At 44.7% G+C, this 21,726-nt stretch overlaps 1 protein-coding gene across 2 annotated transcripts; it reads left to right on the forward strand.

The window, feature by feature from the left end:
• Window positions 1-757: 757 nt before the first annotated feature.
• Window positions 758-20,578, forward strand: LOC129329367 (zinc finger protein 883-like). Of its 2 annotated transcripts, XM_054978906.1 has the most exons (5): window positions 758-864; window positions 2,883-3,626; window positions 6,764-6,866; window positions 10,289-10,405; window positions 10,930-12,729. In XM_054978906.1, the coding sequence occupies exons 2-5, from the start codon at window positions 2,901-2,903 to the stop codon at window positions 12,417-12,419; spliced, it is 2,436 nt and encodes an 811-aa protein (XP_054834881.1). In that variant the 5' UTR covers window positions 758-864; window positions 2,883-2,900; the 3' UTR covers window positions 12,420-12,729. The 2 variants fall into 2 exon arrangements, with proteins under 2 accessions (XP_054834881.1, XP_054834882.1); XM_054978907.1 differs by lacking the exons at window positions 10,289-10,405; window positions 10,930-12,729 and adding an exon at window positions 18,658-20,578.
• Window positions 20,579-21,726: the final 1,148 nt, after the last annotated feature.

The raw sequence follows: 21,726 nt of genomic DNA on the forward strand, positions 1-21,726 counted from the left end.
CCATTTCCTCCAAAGGAACTGATCGCTGTAGTCTGGAGATCAGTTGGAATTAAAATAGACATACATTATAAAATAGACACACAATACACTATATTAAAAACCAGCCTAGAAACAACTTATGTGCCCCACTAGTAGGATGTTCCTGATTTGACATTTCATTTCAGGGGTCTCTGTGCAGAAATCCCAAGATCCATCTTTTTTATGCTTTTCTGGTACGGCACTACCATGAAGCACTGGATTTGCCTTTTTATGGTGTGACGCGCAATCTGTAATTCGGTATTTCCTTTTGGGAAACCACCTCCATAAAAAATTAGAATACTTGTACGTGCTTCCAGTACCACAACTTTGAATCAATTTTTTTAATGGTACAGTCCTGCGCTCCAGATTGATGGTGGTTGTGTGCCACCTGCAAAAACCAAGCATCTCTAGCTCCTTCTTTTGCCCACCTCGCCCAAAAGGCAACAGAAGAAGGAGCCAGCCGGGGTTTTTCTTTCTCACCCTTAATTCTCTCACATCTCTGCACAGAAAAAACAATAATTTCTTCTGGGGTCTCCAGATTCCCCGGGGAGCCTGCCCCCCCCCCTCGCGTTTGCTTTCTCTAAGAGAAGCACAACGGGTTAAGCGCACTGAGATTTTACGCCTAGAGAGGAGAACCAGCGATGCCTGGAAGGAGGAGGAGGAGGAGGCTGTGCGAAGAAAAAGGAGGGGGAAAGTGAGGTCACCTTCCTGCCCCACCCTCTCCCCTTCCAGGGGTGAAACTTCCTTTTGGATTCCGACCCCCCACCCCCTCCTCCCCCCGGCATCCTGCAGGAGCGATTGCTGGGCCGGTGGAACTGCAGGGAGAGCGTCTTGCAAAGGAGCCAGGTGGGCAAAGAGCCAGAGAGAATGCATGGGAAAGGGGTGTGTGTGTGTGTGTGTGCAGAGACTGGATCGGGGCCGGAAAAGGTGTGTTGAGAAAAACGTGGGATGGGATGGAAGCATTCGCGTATATTCAGCGTCCGAGTAGGTGTGTGTGTGCGTCTATGAGAGAGAGAGAAAGATGAAATCTCAAATGTCGAGCTTTTTTTAAAAAAAAACATTTTGCTGCTTTAAGGAATTGGTGTTTCAAAGGGACTCTTCTCTCGATCCCCTCCACCCCCGTGTATAACGTTTTCTTTTGAAACTACCAGCAAATACACAGTTCTTCGCAAAGGGTGTTTTTTATGTGCGCTACAGTAAGTATAATTCACAACTGTGGACTGGAGCGCATAGCAGTATCCCCGCGTAGTTCACAAAAGATACTTTGTGTGCTGTGCAGGCCTGTGACATAATTCATGGAAAGGGATTCGTGTACACGGCGATATTAGAATATAATTTACAAAGGGGGGCTTGTGTTCGCTGCAGGATTACAAAATTAAATAGCAATCTGGCCTTTGGGGGAGGGGGCGGTTGCTGGTGGTGGTGGGTAGATGCATTTGGTTGTAAAAATATGTCTGCCCATAAAGCATTGCTTTGCCATGGTGACAGGGAGCAACCAAGGTTAGGAAGATCATTGGGTGTGGATTCCACATTTTATAGAAGGTATTATTGTAGTTTGTGGCCAGTTTGATTTGAAAGGTTAATTTTCCTGCATTAGTATTAAATGTCATTATTTTGGATACCAGAGCTGTCTTTATCTCTGGACTCTTCTGGCATTGAAGTCGAGTGGGGTGGGGCTGCAATAGGAATGCCTCCTGTCCTGATAAGAGGCACATCCCGTTCAGGTCTTAGTGTCCTGTGACTTCAGGCCCTACAATCCGTTCTGTGTGGCCCCAGGATAGCTTTTATTTTGCCTTCAGCACCGTCACTGTAAGCGGAGGAGGAGGAGGGGAAAGCAAGGTGATGGCTGTAGCAGTAGCAGGATCGGGGAAAATGGGCCCTGAGTTCTAAGGGAAGCCTTCCTTTCCATAAAATTATGCTCAAAGTGGCTTACAAGACATAATAATTAAACAAAATTAAAATCCAGAGTCAAAAAGCAGTTAAAAGACCCTTTGGAATAAAAACGTCTTTAATTGTTGCCAGAAGTCTTACAATGAGGAGATTTGGAAGTAACTCTTGAGGCAGGGAGTTCCGGAGTCTAGGGGTAGCTGCCAAGCAGGCCTTTGCCACCAAAATACCTCAGATAACGTGGATTCCTGCTGCAGCACCTCCTCCAATCGTCTTGGAGCATGGACTGGTATCTACAGATCATGTACTTTCATATTGCATAGAACCAGTTGTAGTTTCTGGACCACTGCCAAAGGCGGAGAACATTGCAGTAGTCTAGACTGGATATTACCTTCAATTAATGCAAAATTCAGCAATAAGAATGCTGGTGGGTACTAATTACTGGGATCGTGTCACTGGTTTTTAAAAGGCTGCCTTTTTGCTTCTTGGCACAATTCAAAGGACTGGTTATGACCTTTAAAGCCTTAAAAAGTCTGGGAGAGAACATTTAAGGAACTGTTTGAGCCCACAAGAGCCTGCTTGGGAATGAAGATCTTCCAACTGATGGTCTGTTCTGGGAACCCCCACCTTCGGAGATGAAGTTGGTGGCTGCCAAAGACAGGACCTTTTCTGTGGTGGCACTATGACTGTGAAGCTTCTTTTCCCCAGTTGCCTATTGCGTGCCTAGCCTTTTGAGTTTTAGGCATCAATTAAAAACCATTTAGTCAAATTTTGGGTCGCTTTTGGCTGTCTGGTTTGTGTGAATGTTGGTATTTTAGAAAATGAGTAAGTCTTGTAGCTATTTTAATTGTTGATTATTTAAATAAATTAGATTTTATGTGGAAGCTACTTCACAAACCTTCAGTAGGGAGGTGGTGTGTCAGTGTTTTCATAGAATTAACCGTAGTTTATTCAACTTTTCCCCCCTCATTCAACAGTTGTAGCCAGCGATCAAAATGGAGGGGCAGAACATGACAGAACCCAAATCTAGGGAGAGACTGACAGCAGGAGGCAAAGATATTCACATTGTCCAAGTTGGGAGGATGGGGACGTTCCCGACAGGGGTGACGCCACCCCAAATTAAACAGGAACCAGATGAGGGGCCACAGCAAGGCTGGGGAACTCAGCGGCAGGAATTCCTGAAGACAACGGAGAAGACTCCATATTCAGGATGGGGAGACACTCAGCTTCTGCAGCCCCTGTCAGAGAACAGGACCACAGAATTTCATGGCTCTTCTAAGGGAGTAGGTGATGCCAACCGGTGGCCAAGAGAAGAAGGTCCCACTCAATCCCTGTTAGGCCTGAGTGGGCAAGAAGACCATGAGGCCTACGAAAGCCTGGATTCTTCTGTGGAAGTGAAGGAAGAGATTCTGGATGAAGTGGACGCTGCCAACTTGGAGCTGCGGTGTCAGCGGTTCAGGCAGTTCTGCTATCGGGAGGCTGAGGGCCCCAGAAAGATATTCTGCCAGCTCTGGGAACTTTGCCACCAATGGCTGAAGCCAGAGAAACATTCAAAGGAACAGATTCTAGAGCTGGTGATCCTGGAGCAATTTCTGATGATCCTCCCTCTGGAAATGCAGTGCTGGGTCAGGGAACGCGGCCCTGAGACCTGCGCCCAGGCGGTGAACTTTGCTGAGGACTTTCTGTGGAGGCTGCCAGAGGCCGAGGGATCGGAACAGAAGGTGAACATGAGAACATAAGTAAAGCCCTGCTCTGTCAGACCAGTGGTCCCTCTAGTCCAGGATCCTGTCACACACAGGGGCCAAACAGTTAACTCTGGAGGGCCAGCAGCGGGGCATAGGGGCCAAGGCCTTTCCCCGACACTGCCTCCTGGCACTGGGATTCAGAGGTTTACTGCATCTGAATGAAGGTTCCCTTTAGTCACCATGGCTGCTAAGAGACCTGTCCTCCATGAATCTGTCTAATCCCCTTTAAAGCTGCCTGAACTGTCCCTGGGGCCCTAGCAAACAGAAAGGCAGATCTCTTCCTCTCAGTTCAGGCCAAGCAGAGCTGAAGACTGACAAAATGAATGTATAGCAAACCTGGTAATGTAAGAAGGTGCCTTGTACAGAGCCAGACTATTGCTCAGTAGTCGCCACTCTGGTTCTCGGTAAGGCACAAGGGCCATTCCTGGCACCTGCTACCTCAGACCCTTTTTATTTATATTTTATTTATATTACAATTTATATACTGCCCATCCCCGGGGGCTCTGGGTGGTAAACAGTTTAAAATCAATAAAAACAAGAAAACAACAATACTAAAATCAATATACAAAACAATAATGAAATAAATTAACCAAGTGCAATGGTGGGGAGAACCCCCCCCCCACACACACACACACTGGAGTTACTGGAGTCATGGAGAGTTGACCACACTATCTCCAAACAGCAGGTGATTTTTCACTGCTGTGGTCACTTCTGTGAACCAGAATACGCACTGCTGTCTTTCAGGAGCCAGACCATTGGTTCTTCTAGCTCAGTATTGTCCCCTCTGATTGGCTGTCATTCTCCAGAGCCTCCAGCAGAGTAAGGTCTTTCCTAGCCTCTGCAACCTGCGGTCCTTTAACTGGAGATGCCAGGACTGAACCTGGAACCTTCTGCATGCAAAGGAAGGGCATGGCCCTTCCCTTGTTTGTTTGTTTAATTTGGATATTTTATGCCTTGCTTTTCTCCCCAGTGAGAGCTTACGGTGTCATCCCCACCCCCCGCCCTCCCCACAGGGCAGAATACACAATGCTGTCCTTCAGGAGCCCTGTTTTATCATTGCAATAGTGTGAAAATAGGTTAGGCAGAGAGCGAGAGTGACTGATCCAAGTACACCCATCAGACTTCCAGGACAGACCAGGGGTTTGAATTTGGGCCGCTCAGATCCTTGCTCCAACACTAACTATAGCTGGCCTAAGATCAGTTTAGAGACATACGTTACTTCCAAAGGACTTTGGCAAGGCTATAAGGCAGAGGTGCTTAACCTGGGGCTCGTGAATAGGCTTCATGGGTCCATGAACCGGACTAAAAAAAATAAATACTTTTTTGATTTCCATCCTGTTACTTTGAAAATTGTGAAAAAATCTTTTCAAATGTCAAATTATGCTATTAAGAGCAAGATTCAAGTTGAGTAGCCCCTTAAAGACCAACAAGTTTCCCAGGGTATAAGCTTTCCAGAGTCAAAGCTCCCATTCCCAGATACCTGATGAAGGGAGCTTTGACTCAAAAGGTGATACCCTGGAAATTTCTTTAAGTTGCTACTGGTCTTGAATCTTGCTCTTCTACAGCTGACCAACACAGCTACCTGCCTGAAACTTTGCTATGAGCAGGGCTTTTTTTCAGCTGGAATGTGGTGGAATGGAGTTCCGGAACCTTTTGAAAATGGTCACATGGCAGGTGGCCCCGCCCCCTGATCTCCAGACAGAGGGGAGTTTAGATCGCCCTCTGGGCCGCCAAGCGGCGTGTAGGGCAATCTAAACTCCCCTCTGTCTGGAGATCAGGGGGTGGGGCCACCAGCCATGTGACTATTTTCTCTGAGGACAACCCGCTGAGGGCCAAGCTACACATGACGAATGACACTTGAACAGCAAGTGTATTTCTCCCTGTTCACTTGCCCTCCACTCAATCCACTTGCCAGGCAAGTGTCTTTCGTCATGTGTAGCTTGGCCCTAAGTTCCACCACCTCTTTCCCCAGAAAAAAAGCCCTGGTTATGAGGGTATTGTTTCATTCCAGACAATTGTAGGGTGACGTGGGATGGTACTATAAACGGTTGGATAACATACAATTGTCAGGGTCTGCATATTATGATGATTTTCTGGAGAGAGGGTACATAATTTTCATTGAATTCTCAGAAGAGACTGAGTTCCGTGGCACCTTAAAACCCATCAAGATTTTTAGGGTATGAGCTTTCCAGGGTCAGAGCTCCCATCTTCAGATACCTGATCCTTGTACCCGGAAGATCTCGTTGGTCTCCAAGGTGCCACTGAACTGAAATCCCGTTGTCCTTCTGCAGACCACCTAAAACTTGACCCAAACAAGGTTAAAAACCACTTCTATATGAGGAAGGGGTTTGTATACCTGGGAGGCAGCTGTGGGAATGAATCTATGGGGAGAGCAATGAAAACCCATCCTTGCAATGTTTTTTAATTAGTATGAAGCTAGTGGTTCACTCTGTGGTATGACCCATTACTGTGTATGGATGTGAAAGCTGGACAATGAAGAATTCACACAGGTTGGGTAATACACTTGCAATGTGCTTTAGTGATTGTTTGCAAGTGGACTTTCCTGTTTTATCCAGGAAAATCCAGTTGCAAATGTTTGCTAAACTGTATTGGAAGTGCATTATCCAGTGTGTGTGAAAGCAGCCAAAGCAAGCTGACAGGAGGAAAACTGATTCATTTGAAATGTGGTATTGGAGGAGAGATACCATGGACAGCCAGAAAGACGAGTGAATATGTTCTAGATCAGACCAAGCCTGAATTCTCCCCAGAGGCTAAAATGACTAAACTGAGGCTATAGTACTTTGGTCACATTATGAACAACCAAGATCCACTGGAAAAGACAATAAGTTGAAGGCGGTAGAAAAACAGGAAGATCCAACATGACTCAATAAAGGAAGCCACGCTCTTCAGTTTGCAAGACCTGAGCAAGGCTGTCAATGATAGGATGTTTTGGAGGGCATTCATTCCTAGGGTCGCCATAAGTGAGAAGTGACTTGACAGCACATAACATACAGCAGCTCGCTCAGAGAACTGGGACGGTGTTTTCTTTGCTCTTCAACCCCTTCCCAATGCTTTTGTTTATGTCGTATACGGTGTCCCAATTTGTTTTTCAGATACCTGACGATGGGGATGGTTTGGTAGCTGATTCGCCCAAGTCGGAGCTGGACCCATCAGACATCGTGAAGATTGAGCTCTCAATGGATAACTTGCAAGAGGGTGAGGGGGGGGGGGAAGGAGGAGGAGACATCAGGCAGGGCTATACTTCCTTCACTGCTGGTTTTATGGGATGGTTGCAGCAGAGGTCCTTCTGGAGTCTAAAACGGAGCAAAAAGCTGCTTTATATCGAGTCCAATTTATGGTCCAGCTGGCTCCGGTCAGACTTGCAGCGGCTCCCCATGGCCTTGAGCAGAGAAAAGTCTTTCCCCAAACCTGCTGCACCTACTCACAAGATCCTTTTAGTTGGAAATTCCAGGAATTGAACCTGGGACTTCCTGCATGGAAACAGAATTCCCGCGGTGTCATTAAGAGGTGGCTTCTGAACCCTTTTTATATGAAGCTGTTTTATGTTGATTCAGGCCACTGATCTAGCCTATTTCTGGCATTATCTCTCCCAGCCCTGCTAGGCTTTTAATGGGAAATTCCCTAGTGCAGGGGTTCTAATGTGGTGCCCATGGGCTCCATGGTACCTGCCAATGCCTGCCAAGTGTTTTTTGAAAGTGAGTGGGACCAGTTGGAGCTCTTGCCTAGCAGGGCATCTGATTGGCCACTGGAGGTTTGATTGGCTGTGCAGATTTTTTAAAAAACATAAGTCTTTTCCACATGGAGCTTTTTTTGCCAGTTCTGGCCCCATACAGCATTCCAGACTTTTTTGCATTCTGCACAAAGAAAGGCTGCATCAGCTGCAGAATCAGTCTATCCTCGGCTTTTCTGTGGCTTTTCTCCCTGTGCACATACTGGATGTGTTTTTTTACATCCAAGTTAAGATGGCTTTTTTAAAGTGTAGCATGTTTTTTTCAGGGTAAACCCTGGCCCTGCCTTTTGGCCTCTCCTGGATCCTGATTGCAACCAATGTGAAGACCCTTTCATCTCCTTTCTCTCCCCTACCACTCTCCTCTCTAGGGCTGTGCACGGGCGGGGAGATTCGAAGCATGCTGGCCCTGCTTTGGGAATACCGAAGCTTTCCGGATCGGGTCCGCTTCAGGTATCTTTACTCAAAGCGAAACCTGAATCACACAGCCCTACTCCTCTCTCCTTTTCTAAAAAATATCGTGGTTTGCAATGGTAGCCTTTGGCAGTTAACCTCAGCGGTTAACTTTGGCAGTAAATTGCCTTCTTACAACACAAAAAGCTGTTGGGTGAAAAAGCACTGCTGGAACTTTGTTTTTCCTATTTTTTAAAACAATTTAAACATCAATGTTGCAGCGCTGTTTCAACAAAAAACATAAAAAGAGATTTGAGACATTTGTGGGGGGAAATGCTGTGATAGCTAACATAAAAACTCTGTAAAGAGTCTTGAATCTCACTTAATATTTTTAAAAAGTTTCCCTCTAGAACACCTCAGCCATACAACCCTCTCTAATGTCTAAACATTGCAATGTTGCTACGCGCGTGTGGGAAAAAAACCCACACCGACAAAACTGGCAATATGTGGTCCTTCCACCAAGAAAGTTCACAGCAGAAAAAGGCATTTTTCTAGTGCAGAAATTAAAAACAGACACCGCTTTGATTCAACTCCTCAAAGTGCAGAATTAAAGAATCGAAGTACTATGGAGCCAGAAGTGACAAATAAAGCCGTTCCAATGCTCATGGGCCAACCCCCCAAAAAATATGATGTAAAGTTCAGCATATGGAAGAGGACATTATTTTGGCAACGACCACCACCCCATTGTTGGTTTTATTCTCTCTCCTCTTTCCCAATATATTTTTTGAAATTGCCTCTCTTCTCAGCTCCACCTCCCATGGCAGTCATTTTTTGTTTGACTTCGTCTCCTGTGACAGCCATTTTGTGTTTGCACCTGCCACCCTGTGTCGGAATTCCAAAGGTTATCACAGACTTAAAAAAGGTTGGGGATCTCTGCCCTTGTATCTCTAGCTGAAAGGATCTTTGGTAGTAGATGCTGAGAAAGACCTCTCGCTGCCTCAGACCATTACTGGGCTAGATGGACTAATATGATATCGCAGCAGCTAAGTCACTGGCAATGCAGCAATTAAACCAGTGGTTGAAGTGGCACTTGCAATTTGACTCCATAGTAGGCAGTTTTTGTAAGTTCATATTTAATTCACCTGGTGTGATATGCTCCTTTACACCATGGCAGGGTATGGTTTTCAAAGAGCTAGACTAACAATTAGAACAAAATGTGTTTTTTAGGTACATGGATGAAGATACTGGGATACCTCCCAGTTTTGGGGAATCTTTCTGGATCCATGTAGGCCGATTCCTTCCCAACGAATCAGGGTGCATGTGTATCTTTTAAGTCATGGGAAAAAATTGGTTTGCCCGTTTTAAAAATTGTTCACATACTCCGATTATGCCTTTACCTTAATGAGGTGAACTGCTCTGCAATGTTTCTTTCCCCCACAATGTCAGGGGTTTTTTTACACGTGCACACGTTTTGCAATGTTGTAAATGGGGTCATTCGATACCCCTGCAAGATGTGCCTGGTCATATTTGCAGGCATCTCATTAAGCTGTGTGCATTTCCAGGCAAAATGGCTCCTTCTAGTCAGGAAGCTTTAGCTGACCCTAGCCATCTGTTTACTGAGCAGATTTGTTTCCCTTCGATAAACAGGAAGCGCTACTGGTGACTGTTTCCCTAGAAGTGCATCCTGAGGTCAGGTTACAAGAAGGTTAGGAGAAAGAATACAGATATTTCATCTTCTTTTTGTTAACGTTTTAACTGGCAGGAATGGAATCCTCCTTTCCATTGCAAGGGTCTGTTACGTGCCAACTCCTTTTCTTGTCCGTCCTCAGATTCCCAACTGTGTCATATGCTTTAAAAATGGTGGGCGGTGAATTTGACCTGAATTACATTTGTGTGGGATTTTGATGTTCTTAATCTCAGGATGTACGGGCTGGAGATATAGAGAAGTAATAGGTTCCAGTCCATCTCTGAAAATCAGCTTCAGCCTTCTCATTTTGGAAGTATATGCTGCCAGGTCAAAGCACTCTGTTCTCACAGATAACGCAAAACCGGATAGTTCAGATCGCCCTTGCCTTCAGTTGTCAAGCAGATTCATACCTTCAGAGAAATGGGAACAAGACTGTGACACAAGAGATTATAAGGATATTTGTGGGAATTGAGGCCAGGGGTCGGTTGGTTGGTTAATGGTTAACTGGCAAAGCCTCTGAGTGACCTTCCCAGTTCTACCTGTTTGAGGTGGTGTGGTTTTCATTGACGTTATAAGGGAGTGGGAGAGCCAAGCCTACCGACTGGCTCCTCTATAGCGTCCTTCACCTAGGCTTGCCTAGGCCCTCTAGTCAAAACCCCTTTGAGCAGCAAACAATGGATGAACAGTCTGGAGAGGGGACTTCTCAGGAAGACCCAGTTTAGTTATTTGGACCAGAGGCTGCTCAGCATGCCCTGGCTTTGGAACATATTCCAGGGAGAGGAATCTGAGGAGATTTCCTGCGTTTCCCAGCTGACTGCACGGGGGATGAAGCCACCGATGAAGAAAGCCTGTACCAGCCGGAAGGCGCCTCCTCACGGGAATTATCCGAAGAAGAAAGCAGCAGCCTCAGCGATGTAGATACTGAAGGTATGTTATGAAACTCCACGCCAGCTTCTTTTCATAGGATCACAGAATTGGGACCACCAGGCCGCCTAGTCCAACTTCCTGCAGCATGCAGGAATCCAACATCCCACGTCCTCCCCTCCAGGACAAAAAATACTTTCTGTTTTTATTATTTCTATATTTTTAATATATATAAGCCCACTGCCCCCTCTCAAAGGAGACAATGTCAGACTGATGGTATGCAAGGTCAAGCTGCTGACAGCTGCTCACCCCCGAACCCTTTCATGCGTGTGCATGTGTGTGCTCACAAACAATTTCCAGCCAGAAAGAGCTGGATTTTTGGAGTAGGAGGGAACCCACCAGCACCAGACCATTTTGAGGGGCTTGTGTCTGAAGATGCTACAGGGTTTCAGGGCATCCCTAGTTGGATTGGCTGCTGTCAAAGTACCTTACCTTCAGGGGGCGGGGGAGAGAGGAGAAACACCACTGATATTGCACAGTTTGTTTGGGAGTCTTTGTTCATCCGTTTTCATTTTCATGTCTTGCAGAAGGGAGCGAGATGGAGTACATCTCAAGAAACAGAAAAGAGGCATGGAAGAAGATACCATCTCCTTTGGTGAAAGCACCTCTGCCCAGCATTATGTCCCTGGCCCCGGGCCTGACTGCTTTTGCCGTGGAGCAGCTCACCAACCAGCTCAGATCAAGCCTGAAGCTTTTCCTGACTGCCGCCATGATGAGCCACTTGCTACACTTCACCAACAAGTATGGGGGAGAGGTATTTGGCAAGGATTGGAGTCCCCTCTCCGAAGATGAATTGTGGGCCTACCTAGGCCTACGCGTTCTGGCAGGAGTGTTCTGGACTGCGGGAGAGAAAATGGAGGACCTCTGGTCTCCTGTCCATGGCCGGTCACACTTCAGGGCAACCATGTCCGTGGTAGCTTTCAAAAAAATTAACCGGGTCCTTCGGTTTGATGATCGGCAGGAGCGCAGAAGTCACAGTAACACCGACAAACTTGCCCCTGTCCGTGCTTTCTTTGGGATATTCCGAGAGACCCTCGCAAAACCCTTCGTCCCAAGTGATAGCGTGACGGTCGGTGAACAATTCGTGGCTTTCAGGGGGCGGTGCCCGATCATGCAGTACCTGCCCTCCAAACCTCCAAAATACGGCATAAAATTCTGGATGTGCTGTGACTCCAAAACAGGTTACGTTCAGAACATGGACATCTACTCAGGGAGGGCAGAAGGTGACCCAGCTGCACAAAATCTGGAACAAAGGGCAGTGTTGCAGCTCACACAGCATTTGCATGGGTCGGGGAGAAATGTTACCTCAGACAGTTTTTTTACAAACGTCGCACTGGCAAGGGAGCTGGAAAAACATAAAATGACCCTGGTGGGCACACTAAGAAAAGAGAGACCTGAAATTCCACTCGAGTTTCTGCCCAACAAAAAAAGAACTGTCCTGAGTTCGGTTTTTGGCTTCCAGGACAACTTAACTCTTGTAAGCTACGTGCCAAAGAAAGGGAAAGCTATGATTGTGCTTTCATCAATGCACAATTCAGCAGCGATTTCAGGATCGAGGTCAAAGCCGGAAGTAATAATGTACTATAATAAGACCAAGGGTGGAGTGGATGTGTGTGGTAAAATGGTATCCACATTTACTTCAAAGCACATGGTTCACCGATGGCCTATGGTGGTGTTCTCCAATATACTTGACATTGCCTGTCTTAATGCCTATATTGTATGGATGGAGAACAATCCAGGGTGGGCAGAGAAAAAATCACAGAGGCGTCTGTTCCTTATTGAACTGGGACTTGAACTGATTAAGCCTTGGATTCAAGCAAGGAACATCGAACATTTGCCGTTAGGAACCAGACAAGCTGCCACTGAGCTGCTGGGGATTACAGCTTCTGCAAAGAAAAGGGGTAGATGTCACCTGTGTGAAAGGAAAAAGGACTGCAAGACCCAAAAAAAATGCACACGCTGTGGATGTTTTGTCTGCGTACAGCACGCAGCTCTGCTGTGCAATGCCTGCAAGTAGGCACTTTCCACAGAATAAAACGGCACATTTGTAAAATTAACACTGTCCCCTTGAAAAAATTACCTATTTAAAAGTATTCTACCTCTAGAAAGAAAATTACCTGTTACCTCACTTTTTTGGTATTTGTTGTTCCACATTGTACAGTTTCAGTTAAGCTTCAGTACTGTAAGAGGTAAAAACTTTGCTTGGTTAGAAATAAACAGTTTTATAGATTCCCAACTGTGTCTTATGCTTTAAAAATGGTGGGGTCAATTTGACCCGAAATACATTTATGTGGGGATCCTGATATTTCCAACGAGGGGTGTTTTTTACCCCATTACAACTTTTACTCTTAGTAGCAAATGCCATGATTGACAGAACTACCTGGTTTCCTTAATTTTTTTTAAATTTTAATTTTATTTGAAAAGAGAAATACAAATAGCAATAGAAAGTGCATAGAGACTTATACAAAATACTAAATTTAAACTATGACAGAAAAGTATATTCAAAATATGTGGCAACTCAACTAGCTTGTGGGATGTTTCTCCTCCCACTCCTTAATTACTTACACCTTAATTGCGTTAATTTTTTATGTAATATGGGGTCACATTGACCCCTACACCAAAATCGTGTAGTCTTTTTTTTTTACCTTGGGAATTAAGGCTAAGAAGCAGCTCTTGTGACAAGAGGGCAGACAATACGATAGAGGGCTTCAGAGTGGAAAATAGTGTTGGTGCTCCCTTTTTATATATGATTACAGTAGCAGACTACTATATGCACAGAAGTGGAAGAGTTTGACACTGCCTACAATGGAAGATTGGCTAATAAAGGTGATGGAATTGTCAATGCTGGTAAAACTTACTATTTGATTAGGAAAAACGTCAGTAAGTTTGTTGATGAATGAAAATCCGTCACAGATTTTTTTTATATGAAATCGTTATTAATGACCTGATGATTTAAGGATTCATGGACTAAGCGATTTGGATGTTAGAAAAAAGAGAGCTTTTAACGATTACTTAGCGTAAGTGTAAATTTGAAGATAATTCCAGTATTTGTTGTGGAGAAAATGGGAAGCCCTTTTCGTTTATATACTCTGTGTTTTTCTTTTTTGTTGTTTCTTTATATTATTAATACGTGGTGTTATTTCTGAATGTTGGTTAATTGTCTGCTGTTTCTTAGTTTTTGTGCAACTATAGTTTTTAGTTCCTGAATTTTATAAAACTCTCAATAAAAAAGAGGACAAACCGCATAATTGAGGGCTTTAGAATACCTTCCCTATGAGTGACAGCCAAAGTTGTTGAGGCTTTTTAGATTAGAAACAAAACAGCAAATTTCATGTATTCCATGAGATAATTCTGGACCCCAAAGGTTCATTTTGTGGCTCTCGTAATTCTTTTTCCTTTTGGAGATTTTCACTGGTATCGCGCGGTATACACTATTGTCAAAGAATAGTCAAATACCACCAACAGTTTACTCGCCGAAGATGAAAATCCATGCAGGATCGCATGTAGGTTTTTTGGGGGTGGGGTAACAACCTACCTCGAGCTCATGGTAACCGTTGTGGGCAAGTTGTTACCCTGATGCAGATTCCACTTACAGTACTTTGACTGGACATCTCTGACGCAGCAGGATTTATGCTCTGGTTCATTCTGTCTTCAAGTGTCCTTAGAAACAAACTGGGGGCCCGTCTATACATCCTGTTCTTGCAAGGTATCTCCAGGTTAGCTTGGACAACCCCCACCCCTCCCCCCCCCAGGCTGCAAAGTCATTTCACTCCTGCCTGAACCATGCTCTTTGTGCATAAATAATAAGCAGCTTTACCCTGTGGATAAAAGTAGAAGTGAGAAGGGCTGGTCTAACAGAAGAGAACTGAAAAAGAGCAGAGCGGAATGTGACAGAAGAGATGTTACAGCGTTGCCTTGCATGGTTAGTATTTCATTTTCTCACTTGTAACTTTCCTTGCTCTCTGTCAGCCCTGCCTAGGCTGGCTTCAAACTGAATGGATTTTTTATTGGGTTGTCCCCCGGTGGGAGTTTAGTTGGACTAGGATCAAATTATTATCGTTGTTGTTGTTGTTAATGTCATTTATAGGTCGTCTTTCTCACTGAGACTCAAGGTGGATTGCACAGTATGAGATTAGTACAATTAGTATCAAGTACATTTCAATACAGTATCAAGGACATTTCCATAAACAATGCCAAAGAGTAAATAGATACAAGTTTAAAAGACACAGCATTAGCAAGAATCCAATACAGAGTAGAACAAATACTGAAGCAGAACATAATCAATTCTAGGACTAATATTAGACAACATGGAGCACTGGTGGTATATAGGAGTACATATTTAAAGCAGCAGATAATACGTAAGGCAATACAGTGATGAAGTCTATGGTCCCTAACTCATTAGCGAAGCATCCGAGACCCCTTCCCTACAATACAGCCATCCGATTTGAGTAAAAAGCCTTTTTGAATATGCTGCCTTTTTGTACAAAAAATTTAAAATACAATAAAAACAGAGATGTACAACAGCTAGGGAAGTGGCAGAAGATCGTGACAGAAGAATACAGAAAAATCTCCACCGCTTCATCATGAAGCTCCCTGGGTCAGCTGCACTCTCTCAACATAAATTACCTTAAAGAGTTGTGAGATAAAATGGAGATAGAGAGAACCAAGTGTGCTGTCCTGAACTCCCTAGTGAAAGAGTAGGATACAAATGTGACGGATGAAAAATACATTTGCTGGGGTGGGGCTGGGAAGGCAGGGTCTGTGTATTCACTCTCGGTGTATTCATCAGTAATGGCAGCTGTATTTTTGTGGGTGTTCAGGTTGGTAAGGAAGCAGACAACTGCTAACCCCGAATGATGGTGACCTGCCTCCTGATGATAACTCTTCCAGAAGCAGTCAAGACGGTGACTGGATTCTAGAAGAGAGGAGATTGGAAATGGAACAATGTCTCTCTCTAGAGATGATTCATCTGGCTCCGATGAAGATTTAGTACCAATGACGGAAGACATGCCAGAGGTTGAAGTGGTGTTGAGAATGGGAGTGGTCGTGACTGGCATGGAAATGGCAGGGGACCTAGATAGAGGGCCACTGTCCACGGGACTGCCGCTGCTGAGTCCAGATAACGTACCTGGCACTATGAGAGGCCAGAGTGAGAAAATATGGCATGAAACTCCCCATCCAGTTCATCACGTAATGGAAAATACGGTGTCTGTGAATACGCAGGGCTGACATATTGGATAAAAAAGATACGGTAGTGGAAACTTTCAGCTAGTTCATCTCAGAAGATATTCCGTCCATCATCATATGAGAAATTAAAAAGGAGGCAGAACGCATGTATAGACAGCAGAACAGAATCCTTCCTGACAAAAACAACCCCTGGTAGCCTCTTGAGAAAATGGAGCTGAAAGCATACATTGGCCTTCTTATTCTGTGTGGCATATACTGCGGCAGCCATGAGGAACTGGAGGAACTGTGGGACCAAGCACAGGGCAACCCTGTTTCAGGGCAAACATGACCCTGGAGAAATTACCATCAAAATTTGATGATAAAGCCACACGAGATGAACAGAGGGCCATAGACCAACTTGCTGCCTTCTGGAACATTTGGACATTTGTGGAGCAAGTAAGGAACTGCTACAGTCCTGGGAGACACCAGACGATAGATGTGCAGCTCATTGTTTTCAGGGGTCAGTGTCCCTTTAAATAGCCCATGACCCTGGGAAATACAGATAAAGGATTTGGTGGTGTTGTGACGCTGCAACATCATATCTCCTGAACAGAGACGTATACTTGGGCAAGCAGCCTGAAGCGGCACTGCGACAAATTCACCTAGGTACCCAGGTTGTAGAGCAGCTGGTTTGGCCATGGAACGGGACTGGAAGGAATGTGATGGGCGACAATTTCTTTTCCAGTACTGAAGCTGCAGAAAGACTGCTGTCGAGGGTTGACTTAGGTTGGTACCATTAGGAAAAGTGAGGCCAACATCCCCAAGAAATGCAACCCTCTCCTATGAGAGATGTTGTTGTCTGGTTTGGGGCTTGATGAGGAACAAACCTTGGTTTCCTACAGACGCAAGAGATCTAAAGCTGCAGTGTTGCTGTCCACCATGCACCACAATCTGTTGGTGATTGGAGAGCATAGGAAGCCTCCTATGGCTCTTAATTATGACAAAAGCAAAGACACAATCAGTAACCTGAATCATTTAATCCAGAGGACAACCTGCAGGCTTATAAGCCACAGGTGATCAGTGGTACTCTTCTACTACATGCTCGATGTTGCTGCCATTGCCAGTTTTGTCATTTGGTTAGGTCATGATCCTGACTGGAAGCCCAAAGCTCCATCCATGAGGTGATTTGGAAGAGCCCAGGACAAGTCACCTTTGTGTCTATAAAGAATACCCATTTAGAAACTGCTGCTATCCTCATTATGATTGACCTCAGCCTCCACGGCCGCCATTTTGTGGTTGGCCATTGCCCTTCATGGCATCCATTTTGTGGTGGTTCCAGTAGCTGTTCTCAAAATTCCAGTAATATCAACGGGCTAAACAAGGTTTAGGGGTCAGCAGCAAAGGAAATACGCCTTGAAAAAACAGGCGTCTTTGCAAGATGAAGGCCAAATGAAGAACTTCAAATTATTCTGGGGAGTGGGAGTAGTCCAGGGACACTTTAGGTTGACAAATGGGCTCAACTCTCACCTTTTTACTCATGCTGTCCAGGTGCCAGGGTGGATCATTGTTAATATCCCATCCTGAAACCCTAGAAGTCAGTAATGCAGATCTTTGAGCAATTGGCCAGCACTCAGTTTGGCAGAGAGCTTTTAGCCTGCCCACAGGGGTGTGATTGGTCCTAGCAAGGTACTTCCAGGCTGCAGGAAAAAACAGAAGTCTGGGCCAAGACTCGAGCACAGTCTTTGTCAACCCTTTGCTTTCTCACATCCATTCCAAGGAGAGGAATGCACAATCTCTGTGTAAGTACAATCTTAGTTAGCGTTCCACCTTTTAGTTATTTTGCTTTGTTTTCTGCCTCTAGGCACTGTCTTCTGAATATTCCCAATTATTTGTGTTTAGAAGGATTTATGCTTAGTAAAGATCCATTTCTCTAATTAAACTGAAATGTAACCTGACTCTTTTGAGAATCTAAGAGCCAAGCCACAAGTGACGAATGACACTTGCCTGGCAAGTGAACAGACTCACGTGTATTCCTCCCTGTTCACTTGCCCTCCACTTGCGCTCCACTTGATCACGTAGTGATCACGTAGTGATCAAGTGGAGCGCAAGTGGAGGGCAAGTGAACAGGGAGGAATACACGTGAGTCTGTTCACTTGCCAGGCAAGTGTCATTCGTCACTTGTGGCTTGGCTCTAAGCCCTTGCTGGTTCGTGCCACCAGATCTCATCGTGTGCGAATGGGAAGGCGCTGGGTGGATCAACTGAGGGACAGGAGAGAAAAGGGAAGGGGGGAGAGGAGAACTCGGCTCCACGCCTGCGTCTCTTACAAATACACACCCTGAGCTTCCTGCATCAGTAAGGGACTCGGAAGTGGGAGAGGGGTTTCTTTTGGTGATAGCAGATTTTCTACCAAATGAAGACTGAGGGGGAAAGGGTTTTTTCAATAGTTTGAGGTTTTATGGAAATACAAGCCACTCCTTCTAGGTCTGCCAGAAGTGGGAAGGTGGCAGGAGGGTGGTGGTGGTGAGTAGAACAGTTTGCGAGAATAGCAGGGGGGGGGACCCTTCGCATAGCAAGTGGTTGGGGTTCTTTTGTTCAGGCATGATCAAAGTGCATCTTACATATTTCTTTATAATTAGCAACTTCACACATACCATTTCTGAGTTTATCTGGTTAGGACTTTGCCTTTATTGTAATTCAGTTCCCTAATATATTATATTCACATAATGTTAACATCTTTTTCCACGCTGCTTGACCATTCAGTTAGCCTGTCCTCTGGTCTGTGCTGCCTCAGAATGCATTGCTAGTGATGGTTCTCTGTGTTTCATTGCACTTTAGATTAGTAACTAAAGCTGTATTTCAGACTGGGAGAGTCATTGGCTCAGCTGCTGTGATGTCACAGAGGCATAAAGGAATGGTGGAAAAATAAAATGGAGGGGCACAAAGTAAAACCGTTTTTAACTTCAGGCAATCTTAGAGCACATAATTGTATTAGTTCATAAATAAATATTGTTATTAATTTTTTTCTTAGAGAAATCCTTCCCATCTAGTATGGGATATAACTTACATCATGATTTTTTGCTTGTTCCAGGAGACCAACAACAATATTTTCTTGGTGAAACGGGTGAATTGCAAGAGGGCGTTCGTGGCTCTGTGAGAAGAAAGACCGGTTTTGACAGTGGAAAAAGCCTTCGTCCACCCTCTGACCACCTTCCCAAGAACCAGAAGGCACAACTGAAAGAGAAGCCGTATAAATGCTCGTACTGTGGGAAAATCTCAGATTGCAGAGCACACCTGATCATCCATGAGAGAACCCACACAGGGGAGAAGCCACATAAATGCTCTGTCTGTGGCAAGAGTTTCACTCGGAAAGAGTCTCTCATTATCCATGAGAGATTTCACACAGGAGAGAAACCCTATAAGTGCTCAGTGTGCGGCAAAACCTTCAGTGATAAAATTGGCCGTCTTATACATGAGAGAACCCACACGGGAGAAAAACCATATAAATGCACTGAGTGTGGGAAAAGTTTTGGAACTCGCTGTAACCTTCTAAGGCATAGAAGGGTGCACACAGGAGAGAAACCGTATAGATGCTCAGATTGTGGGCAAAGCTTCAGATACAGACCACAACTCGTGATACATGAGGGGACCCACAAAGGTGAGAAACCATATAAGTGCCCAGACTGTGGAGAAAGCTTCAATCAAAGTCGGCACCTTGTTATTCACAAGTGGACCCACACCGGAGAGAGACCGCATAAATGCTCCATCTGTGGCAAAAGCTTCAATCAAAAATCAGACCTCATTACCCATACAAGAACCCACACAGGAGAGAAACCGTATGTGTGCTCAGAGTGTGGGAAAAGCTTCATTTCAAGTTGCCAGCTCCGCAAACATGAAAGAATCCACACGGGCGAGAAACCATACCAATGTTCAGAGTGTGGCAAATGTTTCACATACAGCTCTCACCTTACAACCCATAAAAGGACGCACACGGGAGAGAAACCATACCAATGTCCAGACTGTGGCAAGTGCTTCATCTCCAGCTCTCACTTCACAGCACACAGAAGGACGCACACAGGAGAGAAACCGTATCAGTGTTCATACTGTGGAAACAGCTTCATTCAAAGATCACAGCTTGCAAAACACGAGAGATCCCATACGGGTGAAAAACCGTATATATGTTCAGAGTGTGGGCAAAGCTTCCGGTGGAGCCAAGGGCTTAAAAAACACATGAGGACTCACACAGGAGAGAAGCCTTATAAATGCTCACAGTGTGAGAAAACATTCACCAGTTCCTCTAATCTTTCTAGACATCAGAAAATACATGCAAGGGAGAAACCATAGGGACCCTGACTGAAGAGACTGTACAGTTTTGTAAATGCTTAGATGGCGGGACAATGTATTGGGTGGACAGAAGAAAACCACACCAAAGGAGAAACTTTCCATTGTGCCAAAAGATTCAAGAATACTCTCACACCTTGCAGGAAATTCGCACTGTAAATAGAATCTTGGCAAAACTTTACTGGGCACTAAGTTCCTTTGATAGCTCCCGGTATCCTCGTCCTCAGAGAATCTGGTGTACTCACAAAACTTGAATTTGGTTCATTGCCTGTTCTAAGAGTTGAACACCCCAAAATGTGATGCCTAAGGAACTTGAAAGGCGGATTTTAGCTCTTGTACAGGGTTGGTGTCTTAAGAAGTTGTTACTGGCATTAAGAGAAGTTTTGTTTAGGAACTTGTAAAGTATTATTCCACCTATCTTGCTGAATGTATGCAACCACTGGGAATAATTTCATTTCATCATCATGGGGTATTTTTAGAGCTTGGCATTTGTGTATACCTGTTTTGTGTTCCTATTCTACTTTCAACCATTGTTCCCTGCCCAGAACTGAAGAGGCTTGTATTGGCCAAGACTGTAAACTGTGTAAGTTCAAGTTTTAGGAGATGTGATTGACTGTAGGTTTTGTGTTTAAATTTGTTTCTGATCCTCATTAAATTCAACAGTGCCATGTTGCATGCAGTGTTTGTTCTTAGAGTGGAACAAGAGCCCTCGTTCCCTATTCTTCAGTAGTCTTTTTGGGTACCACAGTTAGTTTTGAACAAAGGAGAACAAAGGGTAGGCAAACTGCAGTTTATATTAATCATAATTAGCAAATACACTGGTACAGATGTAATAGGGCACTGTTGTTGAAAATCCTATGCTTTACTGTGGTGATGGAGCAGACAAAATTAATGTCGCTTGTTCTCTACACTTTCCAGAATTCCAAATGGGCCCTTTTAAAAAGTACTTGCTGACAGTCAGAGCGGTAAGGATTAGCAAGACTGTTTACATTGCGCTTTACATCCAGACTGAAAAAAAGTCCTGGTTCAAAATCCCTGTTGTGCCATGAGGTTCACTGGGTGTACTGTTAGTCTAACATACCTAACAGGGTTGTGTGAGAATAAACTGGGTTGCCAACAGCCTGAAGGAAAAAATGACCCAGCCTTTTAACAGAGGTCAAATGGGATGTTATTTTCCCCGTGAGATGATTTACCTCAGTGCCATAAAAAGTTTCAGCTGGTCATTTCCACACAATAACCCTCTTTTGAAAGGACATTTTTTAAAGGACGCTTTTCTCCAGCAAGTTGGCAGCTTTACAAGTAAGGCATTTACTGAAAAGGAAGAGTAGGGTCAAGAACTTTTGAAAAGGAGGCCTTAATATATAAGTATTATATAAATAAATATATAAATATTTTAAATGAAAAAAATAATACTGAAGTATCATCCTGCTGTTGCCATTTCAAAGAGGGAATTAAGTGGTGTGCTGTGAGGCCTGCAGGCACTACTTTTTCAAACTTTCAGCAAGTAAAGACTTGGCGGAGTGAGGTTTTTTTTATCAGCCAGTGGAATGAGGATGCTTGATTCGGAATAAAGTCCACACGTTGCTTCAGCAGAGAAAGGAATTGTATTGCAAAGGAATGATGGGATAGGAAAGAGTAAGGTTAGTATTGAGCTGTCTGTGGTAGGATCACGAGGGAGTCGAGAGCACATCTTGCCCTTATAAGGGCTAGGCAAAGAAGGAGGGGAGGGGGGGTCAGCTGGAAGGAAATTTCCCGGAGATCAGAGACCTAGGTAAAGAAAGGGGGCACCATCAGAGCCGACAACAAGAAAGGTACACAC

The sequence above is a fragment of the Eublepharis macularius genome, chromosome 4 (assembly GCF_028583425.1).
Source record: "Eublepharis macularius isolate TG4126 chromosome 4, MPM_Emac_v1.0, whole genome shotgun sequence".
NCBI classification, from domain to species: domain Eukaryota; kingdom Metazoa; phylum Chordata; class Lepidosauria; order Squamata; family Eublepharidae; genus Eublepharis; species Eublepharis macularius.